Source organism: Chiloscyllium punctatum, chromosome 20 (assembly GCF_047496795.1).
Source record: "Chiloscyllium punctatum isolate Juve2018m chromosome 20, sChiPun1.3, whole genome shotgun sequence".
Classification (NCBI taxonomy): Eukaryota; Metazoa; Chordata; class Chondrichthyes; order Orectolobiformes; family Hemiscylliidae; genus Chiloscyllium; species Chiloscyllium punctatum.
Genome location: NC_092758.1, coordinates 26,770,073 through 26,783,499, shown reverse-complemented (window position 1 = coordinate 26,783,499; position 13,427 = coordinate 26,770,073). Strand labels below are relative to the sequence as shown.

Here is a 13,427-nt window from a genome sequence, read left to right as displayed (position 1 = left end):
ATTTACTTCTAACATGAAACTTGGAGTGCAGTAATGGCTGGGGAAGACAGTAAATTGGCTTAATGACAACATAGTCAAGCTGTTGGAATGGGCAGGTGCACGGACCATGGAAGACTAATAAGAATAATGTAACTGAATACATTTTGTAGGAAGAAAATGAAAATTGATATACGCAAAATGATCCAATTTTAAAGGTGTTGTAGGAAGACAGAGACATGGGGGAGCGGGGTTAGTAGGAGGATGGGATGGGGCATGAATCTTTAAAGTTAAGTCAAATCAATTAACAATTCAAATGAAATTCCAGGCAAAATAAATACATGTAAAAGTCAGAAAGTTATGCTAACCTTATACAAAAATGCAGTTCAGCTCCAACTGGAACATTGTATGTGGAATCTTCAGAGAGGAAACAGAACAGATGTGTTGGTATTGTTCCAAATATATCACTGTCACATGGATAAACCAGAAAGCTAGGCATGTTCTTCTTAGATCAAAGAATGGTGTTCACAATCAAAGAGATTAATTAGATATAAGGTGGTTAGGAAAAGAAATAAAAGTGACATATGGAAAATGTGCTCACGCAATGAATGGTTAGCATTAGTGTTGCATTGCTGAACAGCATATTTGATATTGGTTCAAAAGGATAAATATATGAAGGAGTAAAAATTTCAAGGATGTGGGAAAGGTGTGGGAGTGAATCTAATTGAGTTTTGTTTCAAAGTAGTTGACAGAGACTCAATGGGCCAAATAATTGCATTATGTGTATATTATTCTATTTTCTTATGACTTATAAACATTTCTCCAGGCTGTCAGATCTTTTGTACAAACCATCATCATCTCAGTAACAAAGGAATATAGGAGGATATATGGGGGAGGTGATGGTGTATTGATATAGTCGCTGGTTTAGTAACAATAAGATTGAAGCATTTGCAACAATCTTCAGCCAGATGTGCTGAATGGATGACCCATCTTGGCCTTCTTCAGAGGTGGAGAAAGTGAGGACTGCAGATGCTGGAGATCAGAGCTGAAAATGTGTTGCTGGAAAAGCGCAGCAGGTCAGGCAGCATCCAAGGAGCAGGAGAATCGACGTTTCGGGCATAAGCCCTTCTTCAGGAATGAGGAAAGTGTGTCCAGCAGGCTAAGATAAAAGGTAGGGAGGAGGGACTTGGGGGAGGGGCGTTGGAAATGCGATAGGTGGAAGGAGGTCAAGGTGAGGCTGATAGGCCGGAGTGGGGTGGGGGCAGAGAGGTCAGGAAGAAGATTGCAGGTTAGGAAGGCGGTGCTGAGTTCGAGGGATTTGACTGTGACAAGGTGGGGGGAGGGGAAATGAGGAAACTGGAGAAATCTGAGTTCATCCCTTGGGGTTGGAGGGTTCCTAGACGGAAGATGAGGCGCTTTTCCTCCAACCGTCGTGTTGCTGTGGTCTGGCGATGGAGGAGTCCAAGGACCTGCATGTCCTTGGTGGAGTGGGAGGGGGAGTTGAAGTGTTGGGCTATGGGGTGGTTGGGTTAGTTGGTCCAGGTGTCCCAGAGGTGTTCTCTGAAACGTTCCGCAAGTAGGCGGCCTGTCTCCCCAATATAGAGGAGGCCACATTGGGTTCAGCGGATGCAATAGATGATGTGTGTGGAGGTGCAGGTGAATTTATGGTGGATATGGAAGTATCCCTTGGGGCCTTGGAGGGAAGTAAGGGGGGAGGTGTGGGCGCAAGTTTTGCATTTCTTGTGGTTGCAGGGGAAGGTGCCGGGAGTGGAGGTTGGGTTGGTGGGGGGTGTGGACCTGACGAGGGAGTGGTCTTTTCAGAATGCTGATAGGGGAGGGAAGGGAAATATATCCCTGGTGGTGGGATCCGTTTGGAGGTGGCGGAAATGACGGCGGATGATACGCTGGACATGGAAGTTGGTGGGGTGGTAGGTGAGGACCAGTGGGGTTCTGTCCTGGTGGCAGTTGGAGGGGCGGGGCTCAAGGGCGGAGGAGTGGGAAGTGGAAGAGATGTGGTGGAGGGCATCGTTGACCACATCTGGGGGGGAAATTGCGGTCCTTGAAGAAGGAGGCCATCTGGGTTGTACGGTTTTGGAACTGATCCTCTTGGGAGCAGATGCGGCGGAGACGAAGGAATTGGGAATATGGGATGGCGTTTTTACAGGGGGCAGGGTGGGAGGAGGTGTAGTCTAGGTAGCTGTGGGAGTCGGTTGGTTTATAGTAAATGTCCGTGTTGATTCGGTCGCCCGAGATGGAAATGGAAAGGTCTAGGAAGGGGAGGGAGGAGTCTGAGACGGTCCAGGTGAATTTGAGGTCAGGGTGGAAGGTGTTGATAAAGTGGATGAACTGTTCAACCTCCTCGTGGGAGCACGAGGCAGCGCCGATACAGTCATCGATGTAGCGGAGGAAAAGGTGGGGCGTGGCACCAATGTAGCTGCAGAAGATGGACTGTTCCACATATCCTACGAAGAGGCAGGCATAGCTGTGTAAAAACACCATCCCATATTCCCAATTCCTTCATCTCCGCCGCATCTGCTCCCAGGAGGACCAGTTCCAAAACCGTACAACCCAGATGGCCTCCTTCAAATGCAAAACTTGCGCCCACACATGTGGTGCTGGAAAAGCACAGCAGGTCAGGCACCAATCTCTGAATACAACGCATCATCCTCTGCCATTTCTGCCATCTACAGTCAGACCCCACCACCAGAGATATATTTCCCTCCACCCACTTTTCAGCATTTCGTAAAGACCACTCCCTCTGCAACTCCCTCGTTAGGTCCATGTCCCCCACCAACCCACCCTCCACTCCCGGCACTTTCCCCTGCTACCATAACAGGCGTAAAACCTGAGCCTGCACCTCGCCCCTTACCTCCAAGGGCCCAAACGATCCTTCTACATCCAGCAGAGATTTTCATGCACCTCCAAACACCTCATCTACTATCTTGATGTGGTCTCCTCTACATTGGGGAGACAGGACGCCGACTTGTGAAACATTTCAGAGAACATCTCCGGGACACATGCACCAAACAACCCCACCACAGCTGAACACTTCAACTCCACCTCCCACTCTGCCAAGGACATGCAAGCCCTGGCCTCCTCCACTGCCAAATTCTAGCCACTCAATGCCTGGAGGAAGAATACCTCACCTTCCGCCTTGGGACACTCCAACCACACAGGATCAGTGTCGATTTCACCAGTTTCCTGATCTCCACCTTATCCCAGATCCAACCCTCCAACTGACCACCACCTTCTTGAACTCTCCTACCTGTCCACCTTCCTTCCCACCTATCTGCTCCACCCTCCACTTTGACTTATCACCATCACCCCCCACCTTTATCTACCTATCACATTCCTGGCTACCTTCCTTCCAGCCCCACACCTCCTCCCATTTATCTCCCAGCCTGCTTTGGACACCCCCCCCCCCCCCCCATCCCATTGCACCACACACACACACACACACACACACACACACACACACACACACACACACACACACACCACTTTCCTGATGAAGAGCTTATGCTCGAAACATTGGCTCTCCTGCTCCTCGGAAGCTGCCTGACCGGCTGCGCTCTTCCAGCACCACACCTTTTGACTCTAGCCATATAAATGCTGCAATTACAAGAATATGCCAGTGGCTAAGAATCCTGCAGCAAGTTATTCACCTCCTGACACACAAAGCCTGTCCACCATCTATAAGGTACGAGTCAGAGTACAATGGAATATACTCCAATTGCCTGAATGAATGCAACTCTATTGAGATTGAAGAAGCATCCAGAACTAAGCAGACCACTTAATTGGCATCACATCCATAAGCATTCACTCCTTCCACCACCGACACTCAGTAGCAGCAGTATGTACCATCTAGGTAATAGACAATAGACAATAGGTGCAGGAGTAGGCCATTCTGCCCTTCGAGCCTGCACCACCAAGATGCACTGCAGAAATTCACCAAGGATTCTTAGACAGCACTTTGCAAACTTTTGACCACTACCATGTAAAACAAAAGCAGCAAAATATATGGGAACACAACCACCTCCAAAATCCCTTCCAAGCCACTCACCATGCAAACTTGGAAATATATTGCCACTGTATTCAGTGTCACTGTATCATGGAACACTCTCCCTTGTGGCATTGTGGATCTACCGATGCCAAACATATTTTTAAAACATTCATTCATAGGATGTGGGCCAGGCCAACATTTATTACCCATCTCTAATTGTCCGAGAAGGCAGTTAAGTGTAAATCACATTGCAGTGGGTCTGGAGTCACACAGAGGCCAGATCAGGTAAGGATAGCAGTTTCCTTCCCTAAAAGTCACAGATCAGTTTTCCAACAATTGACAATGGTTTCATGGTCATCATTAAGCTCTTAATTCCAGACTTCTATTAGATTCAATTTCTACCATCTCTCATGGTAGGATTCAAATCTGTGCTCCCAGAACAATACCTGGGTCTCTGGATTAATAGTCTATTCACAATACCACTAGTCCATCACCAAATGGATTGTAGCTGCTTAAGACAGCTGACCATTACCTACTCACGGGCATTAGGAATAGGCAATGAATATTAGCCCAGTCAGCATGAATACAAGAAATAAATGGAAAAAAGACTATTGGGTTTAGATTCACAAATACCATTCATAATGCTGAAAATAACCAAGAGATTCTAGTTCTTATGTATATGCATATGCAGGTAGAAACTGATTGTCCTGATTTCTGAATGCAAAGAACAATTTTAGGGAGCATCATCACCTGATTGATACTTGCATTATCAGCTGTGCTATACTGGAGAAGGGAATTTGAGACATTCTGCTCAGTCAATAAAACTGATGATAAGCACTTTGCAAAGGAAAGTTATTGAAATGAAGCCTGGTGATAAAAATAATGAGTCTATTTGGGGCCTCCTGTTTGGCACACATGCTGCCTATGTTACCTTGATGATATTCTCAAAAGGTGGACCTTGTGGTACATTTCTACCAAATAGACCACAAAAGCAGTGGCTCAAATGAAGTGAATCATTGTTTAGGTTGCATTAGATATACTGTGTTCCATTTTGAAGGCTCTACTTCAACAAATATATCAAAGATACAAAGTGTACGAAGGAAATTGAGAAAATAATTACATTGGATGAGGGGCTTTAATTGTAAGGGTGGATAAGAGACATTTCATCTTTATCATTAAAGGTTAAAGGAGGTTTGATAGTGCAGTTCAAAATCATAAAGGATTTTAATATGCTCCATTGGGATCAAATGGGGAGCTGGTTTACAACTAGAGTCAGTTTAGGGTTGATGAGGGACAAGCAGATTTGTAAATCACAAACCTAAAAGTCTGGGCTTTTTCCAATCCGGGGCCTCTTTTATTGTAACCACTCCACTTCCAATGAGAATGCTGAGCAATTGCCCATGGGGGAAAATGATATATCAGAAAAGTCTTGGGAAGCTGCTTCCAGCAGAAAGAAAGTTTAGGATGGAGGCAATGTAGTTGTTCTACCTCAAGCCTTGGAAAGGAGATGAGCTAATTTAAATATTGTGACACAATTATCTGAGTGTTTGAATTGGCCAAAGGCTGAGGTGAAAATAAATGAAGGGGTGGGACAGATTGGTGGTTGAACTTTATAATGAAATGTGTTTACTCTTGTTACTGATTAAGTCAGTATTGGGATATGGAAATGAAGATGATTGTGTTCAAACCATTTGGGTGGAAGAAAGGCATTTCTCCTTGAGAAAAGGAAAAAGATTGGAAGGTTGGCAATTACTGTCACAGTTTCAGACCAGTAATAAAACAGCATTACCATCTGTGCTTTGTGTAAGGAAGAAACAATCCAAAATGTTACCAACAACATAAAAGTGAATATCCTTTTGGTGAAGAATTCATAGGAGTTCTAGGTGTAGAACTTTAGACTTACAACATAACTTATTAATATTTAATAGGTGCGATTGTTTATCAAAGGGAGAATTATTAACACTTTGGACAGGAAATCATTCTCAGAGTCAGACATCATTGGCATTATAAAGACATGTTTTGCAATGAAAACCATGCTACATAAGTATGAATAATATTGGCCCAGATTTTGTAGTGGTAATGGTGGCATTTACTGTCCTTATTCTGCTGAAACTGACAGCAGGTTATGCAATCCATACATATAAACTTAAACACAAGGATTCAGAAGTTATTGTCAGTGATTTGATGTTGCACCAGAGCTGTGCGGTTCAATTCTTTACAGAATGCAACGTACTCAAAATCATTCAACTGAAAAGAACTTTTCTTATCACACAAATAGTCTTGCTATACAAATGGTGGAAATGGTTATCCTGAAGCAATAACTGGGATTTAACAGCATACTAAATTCATAATTACTGCTGAACAAGTACTAAAATGTAATGCATTTTCAATGTTACATTAAATTTCTCTATTACAATTAAAAATCCACTTTTTAAAATCACTTTTTAAAAGCCATTTCATGATAGTTGTACATTAATATATAATCTCGATCCAAAATTATTATTTTACTCTGCAATATGACAGTCAAAATTAAGTATGATGAGTGCATTTGATTTCCTTGCTTGCTGTGTGTGAGAGTTCTTCAATGTGATTAGGTGATCGAGCTTAATAATACCAACATTGACGGACATCTGAATGTGCTCTTGACTTGGTAGCAGACTCAAACTGACGCCCAGAAATGAAAGCTACATTGCAGAGATCAATGGATCTTTGTGAACTTACTTTGTGTTTGATGATAAGTTCCAATGCTTTGACACGGACTGCAAAATCTGGGCTGTTGTGGTTCATGATTTCAAAATGATAGACAAAAGCTTTCAGTTAGTTATCGACAACCAATAATCTGCTATCAGCTGGCTCTAATTTTACAGTGTAGCCCCAATTCATTCATATTTAATTATCCATTTCAGTTATTCACGTGGAAACAATAAAGAGCACAGTAAATATTTGCTAGTTTTGGAATGAATTGCTTTAACCTACTTTGTAAGCTGGATTTCTAAATCACATTTCAACATTAATGGGAGTCATTTTGGGAACCTAACAATCAGTTTCATAAACAGCAAAACGAAATCATATCTGAAGGACATTTTCAAAAAGTTCAAGTTGCTCCTCAGTTAATTTGAGATCCTCTTCAAGTTCTTTTTGTTTGATTAGTAAAGCTTTTCTCATTTGGACAAAATATTCACAGTGCTGAAGCTGTTCTTTAGTGAGGTAGTTTGTTAGGATACTGAAGATCACTCGTTCCCGGTGGTCTTGATGTTCTTTCAGTCCTCTGGCATCTTCATGCTGGCGAGAGAGTGTCCGGTGCCTTTCATTCAATGATTTCTAAGAAAACAGAACATCTTTTTAACCAGAAAACCATTTACTGTTAGTGGCTGTAGTAAGTCAGACAATGTGCTGTGTTATATGCATAGGAACATTCTACTATATGAAACAAAACATGTGATTCTGCCTTTAAAGAGAAGTTGTCTTAAAGTCATGATTTGGAGGTGCTGGTGTTGGACTGGGGTGTAAAGGGTTTAAACTCACACAACACCAGGTTATAGTCCAACAGGTTTATTTGGAAGCACTAACTTTCGCAGCGCCGCTCCTTCATCAGGTGGTTGTGCAGGTTAAGATCATGCTCACAGAATTTATAGCCAAAGAGATCCAGTGTCATGGAGATGTGATACAGTAAACAATCTTAGATTTAAACTTTCATCTTTTATAATGGGATATGCTGGTTTCTGTTCTTTGATATGTAAATCCCAGAGCTTCTTTTAAATTACATTCTCAAGATAGCTCAGGTTTTTAAACAATAGGAGTGAAGTCTGTCTGTGTCCCAATGCTATGTCAGACTGACAAACCATCTGTATAGTTTAACCCATCACACATACATACACACACACACATATACACATACATTCTATCACGTGCACATACTCACATGTACACTCAATCTGTCGCTTCCACATGCATACACATATAAGCTTATGGGGTGAATTTGTTTCTGCAGAATTACATTCCAGTTGCTCAAAAACTCCATGAATCCATGTAAAATTCTGTAAAGCTATACAGAAGGTTTGTCAGTCTGACATAGCATTGGGACACAGTTAGGCTCCACACTGATTGTTTAAAAAGCTGAGCTATCTTGAGAATGATTTGGGAGGTGCCAGTGTTAGACTGGGGTGGACAAAGTTAAAAAACACACAACACCAGGTTATAGTCCAACAGGTTTATGCTGGCCAATGTGAGAAAGGCCAGAGGATGCTGATTAAATTTGAGTTGAGTTTGGTTCTGGTTTGTTTTATCTCTCATTTCATCTTGCCATCAGATTTTTCCAGTGATCACTTGAATGGGAAAAGGTTAAAAACTCCAATTTCCTCAGCCAGCATTTTCAAATTAGGCATTAAGCTCTGATATGCATTAATCAAATCAGCTTATGAGTTCTAAGAAGCCTAAGAATGTGATACTTTTAGGGTGACTTTCTTGTTCATTATTGCCCAGGAATGTTGATCCCTTCTCTAAGTAGTTGATGCAACATGTTTGACCTCTTTTCTTCACTAAGATTCATTACTGTACTGCTAAACAGATTAGGGGAATCAACACATTCAACGCCTGATGATGAAATAACAGCATGTGCTGAATCAGCTTGAATGCCACATTCAACTCTGTCAAAACATTTCAGAAGCATGAAGGCAGTCATTCACAGAATAAATGATAAGTCATTCTGAATTATCAACAGAAATCCATGTTGTTTCTCCTTCACATTAATTTTTAAAGAGAATTTGCAACTCTAGGTTTTGGGGTGGAAATGCTTTTGATTCAGGTGAACACAAGTGGTCACGTCTTAATGACTTCTTAAAAATTCACTAACTCAGGTCCTTCACATCCATGCCATGCTTGCAGCCAGAAGCAATTTATCCAGTTGGTGCATATTTGCAATTTGGCTTATTGAATTATTTCTTAACTATGCTGGGACATGTTATAGAGTCATAGAGATGTACAGCACGGAAACAGACCCTTCGGTCCAACCCGTCCATGCCAACCAGATATCCCAACCCAATCTAGTTCCACCTGCCAGCACCTGGTCCATATCCCTCCAAACCCTTCCTCTTCATATACCCATCCAAACGCCTCTTAAAATGTTGCAATTGTACCAGCCTCCACGACATCCTCTGGCAGCTCATTCCGTACACGTACCACCCTCTCCATTAAAACGTTACCTCTTAGGTCTCTTTTATATCTTTCCCCTCTCACCCTAAATCTATGCCTTCTAGTTCTGGACTCCGCGACCACAGGGAAAAGACTTTGCCTATTTATCCTATCCATCCCCCTCATAATTTTGTAAATCTCTATGAGGTCTCCCCTCAGCTCCAGGGAAAACAGCCCCAGCCTGTTCAGCCTCTCCTTATAGCTCAAATCCTCCAACCCTGGCAACATCCTTGTAAATCTTTTCTGAACACTTTCAAGTTTCACAACATCTTTCCAATAGGAAAGAGACCAGAATTGCATGCAATACTCCAACAGTGGCCTAACCAATGTCCTGTACAGCCGCAACATGACCTTCCAACTCTTGTACTCAATACTCTGACCAATAAAGGAAAGCATACCAAATGCCTTCTTCACTATCCTATCTACCTGCGATTCCACTTTCAAGGAGCTATGAACCTGCACTCCAAGGTCTCTTTGTTCAGCAACACTACCTAGGACCTTACCATTAAGTGTATAAGTCCTGCTAAGGTTTGCTTTCCCAAAATGCAAAACCTCGCATTTATCTGAATTAAACTCCATCTGCCACTTCTCAGCGCATTGGCCCATCTGGTCCAGATCCTGTTGTAATCTGAGGTAACCCTCTTCGCTGTCCACTACACCTCCAATTTTGGTGTCATCTGCAAACTTACTAACTGTACCTCTTATGCTTGCATTCAAATCATTTATATAAATGACAAAAAGTAGAGGACCCAGCACCGATCCTTGTGGCACTTCACTGGTCACAGGCCTCCAGTCTGAAAAACAACCCTCCACCACTACCCTGTGTCTTCTACCTTTGAGCCAGTTCTGTATCCAAAGGGCTTGTTCTCCCTGTATTCCATGAGATCTAACCTTGCTAAATCAGTCTCCCATGGGGAACCGTGTCGAAAGCCTTACTGAAGTCCAGACAGATCACATCTACTGCTCTGCCCTCAATCTTCTTTGTTACTTCTTCAAAAAACTTAATCAAGTTTGTGAGACATGATTTCCCATGCACAAAGTCATGTTGACTATCCCTAATCAGTCCTTGCCTTTCCAAATTCATGTACATTCTATCCCTCAGGATTCCCTCCAACAACTTGCCCACCACTGAGGTTAGGCTCACCGGTCTATAGTTCCCTGGCTTATCTTTACCGCCCTTCTTAAACAATGGCACCACGTTAGCCAACCTCCAGTTTTTCGGCACCTCACCTGTGACTATCGATGATAAAAATATCTCAGCAAGAGGCCCAGCAATCACTTCTCTAGCTTCCCACAGAGTTCTCGGGTACACCTGATCAGGTCCTGGGGATTTATCCACCTTTAGCCTTTTCAAGACATCCAGCACTTCCTCCTCTGTAATCTGGACATTTTGCGAGATGTCACCATCTACTTCCCTACAGTCTATATCTTCCATATTTGTTTTATTCTTTTACATTTTAGTACTGAAATTATTCTTTTCATAATCACAAATGCTTTTTGTGTGACTGCAGCAATGGTAACTGCTTGAATTTCTTAACCTAGTTGATCACACTATCTGGCAACACTCCACGGCCACTTCCCTCCCTATCCTGTAATCTCTTCCAACACCATAATACTCCAAGGTATCTGCACTCATTTATTCTAGTTTCTCGAGCATCCCTCTCTGATTTAAACCATTCTGACACAGATGGCCATGTCAGCAGCTACCTATGTCCTAAGCTCTGGAATTCCTTTACTGCACTTTTTTACCTTTCTAACTCATTTTCCTCCTTTATAACACATGTTTGTTTGATTAAATGTTTAGTCATCTGGCCTAATATCAGCTGTATGTTGTTATGTGAAATTATCATGTTATAAAACTTTAGGATATTTTATACATTAAAACAAAAGGGAACTGTAGAAATATATTTTCTCAATATAGCTATATTTTTATATCAATACAGGTGCTGACATAATTTGTTAGTGCATGAAGTCATCAAAGTTCTACACTATTCTTATCTGCCATATGTTCCTCCATTCTGCTGCATGTTTATATTATTTGGGACATTAAAACATTTAACCTGACACCACTCCTAATTTAGGTATGTATAGTAATGTAACAGTCCAGCAACAATAACAACTTTGAATAGTTAAGTAAAGTTCTTCTTTCTGATCAATAGAAATTTCTAGTTTTCCTTCATTTATTGCTGAAAAAAAGACACATTTGGTCTCAACTTTTCACCTTGCACTCAAGAGGACAATTCACACGAATTACCAAAGTAAAGGTATACAGCCTTTATAGAACATGCGAGGAGAATTCTAATTAGTTGTCAAGTGAACTCTGATTGCTAAAGCCTTTGCCACTGAAACTAGACCAGTTAATGATGACTGACAGTTAACATCCAGACTTTGTTTAAATTGTAAATGACATAGCTTGATTCTGATTAATTAAGGGATTGCCATAAAAAAATGAACTCGACAATGTCTACCACCTATTTTCTAAAGCTGAAATATACAGTGTGTCCAGGTACACAATCCTTTATCCATACCCTTGGGGTCAGTTGGTTTTCAGAATTTGAAATTTTTCAGATTTTGGAATAAGTGACAGTTTAACAGTCAGAGTCATAGAGACATACAGAACAGAAACAAACCATTCGGTCCAACCCATCAATGCTGACTAGATATCCCATCCCAATCTAGTCCCGCCTGCCAGCATCTGGCTCATACACTCCAAACCCTTCCTATTCATATATTCATCCAGATGCCTTTTAAATTTTGCAATTGTACTATCCTCCACTATATCCTCTGGCAGCTCATTCCATACACGTACCACCCTCTGCGTGAAAAAGTTGCCCCTTAGGTCTTATATATCTTTCCCCGCACACCCTAAATCTATGCCCTCTAGTTCTGGCCTCCCCCACCCCAGAGAAAAGACTATGTCTATTTATCCTAACTATGCCCCTCATGATTTTATAAATCTCTATAAGGTTTATCACCTCAGCCTCCAACACTCCAGGGAAAGCAACCCCAGACTATTCAACCTCATCTTTCCGATAGGAAGGAGACCAGAATTGCAGGAAATATTCCAACAGTGGCCTAACCAGTGGCCTGTATGGCTGCAACATGACCTCCCAACTCCTATACTCAGTACTCTGACCAATAAAGGAAAGCATACCAAATGCCTTCTTCACTATTCTATCTAACTGCGACTCCACTTTCAAGGAGCTATGAACTCCAAGGTCTCTTTGTTCATCAATACTTTCTAGGACTTTACCATTAAGTGTATAAGTCCTGCTAAGATTTGCTTTCCCAAAATGCAGCCTCTCACATTTATCGAAATTAAACTCCATCTGCCAATTCTCAGCCCATTGGCCCCTCTGATCAAGTTCCCATTGTAATCAGAGGTAACCTTCTTTTCTGTCCACTACACCTCCAATTTTGGTGTCATCTGCAAACGTACTAACTATACCTCTTATACTCACATCTAAATCATTTATATCAATGATGAAAAGTAGTGGACCCAGCACTGATCCTTGTGGCACTCCACTGGTCACAGGCCTCCAGTCTGAAAAACAACCCTTCACCACCACCCTCTGTCCCCTACCTTTGAGCCAGTTCTGTATCCAAATGGCTAGTTCTCCCTGTATTCCATGAGATTTAACCTTGCCAACCAATCTCCCGTGGGGAACCTTGTTGAACACCTTACTGAAGTCCAAATGGATCATGTCTACCACCCTGCCCTCATTAATCCTCTTTGTAACTTCTTAAAAAATTCAATCAACTTTGTGGGACATGATTTCCCTCTCAAAAAGCCATGTTGACTATCCCTCCACTGTCCTTGCTTTTGCAAACACATGTCCCTCCTGTCCCTCAGAATTCTCTCCAACAACTTGCCCACCACTGACATCAGGCTCACTGGTCTATATAGTTCTTTGGTTTGTCCTTACCACCTTTCTTGAACAGTTGCATCACATGAGCCAACCTCCAGTCTTCCGGCACCTCACCTTTGACTATCGATGATATAAATATCTCAGTAACAGGCCTTGCAATCATTTCCCTAGCTTCCCACAAAGGTTCTAAGGTACACCTGATCAGGTCCTGTGGATTTATCCACTTTTATGCATTTCAAGACATCCAGCACTTGGTGAAATAAAAAAATTCTTACTGAACAGCAGACTAACCTGAAAGTACTATGAGCGCTGAGATAGACTATGCCTGCCAGTGCTGGGCCATGCTCCACATTACACCTGAGTGACATGGAGTGGTTGTGGAGTTGGAT

General features: G+C 42.1%; 1 protein-coding gene across 1 annotated transcript in view; it reads right to left on the bottom strand.

Annotated features, from left to right (window-relative positions):
- Positions 1 to 5,917: 5,917 nt before the first annotated feature.
- The window catches only part of shroom1 (shroom family member 1), a 75,567-nt gene continuing 68,057 nt past the window's right edge, over positions 5,918 to 13,427 (bottom strand). The window contains exon 8 of the mRNA XM_072590539.1: positions 5,918 to 7,300. Coding sequence (XP_072446640.1) covers positions 7,046 to 7,300 — 255 coding nt within the window. The 3' untranslated portion in view covers positions 5,918 to 7,045. The remainder of the gene's footprint in view (positions 7,301 to 13,427) is intronic.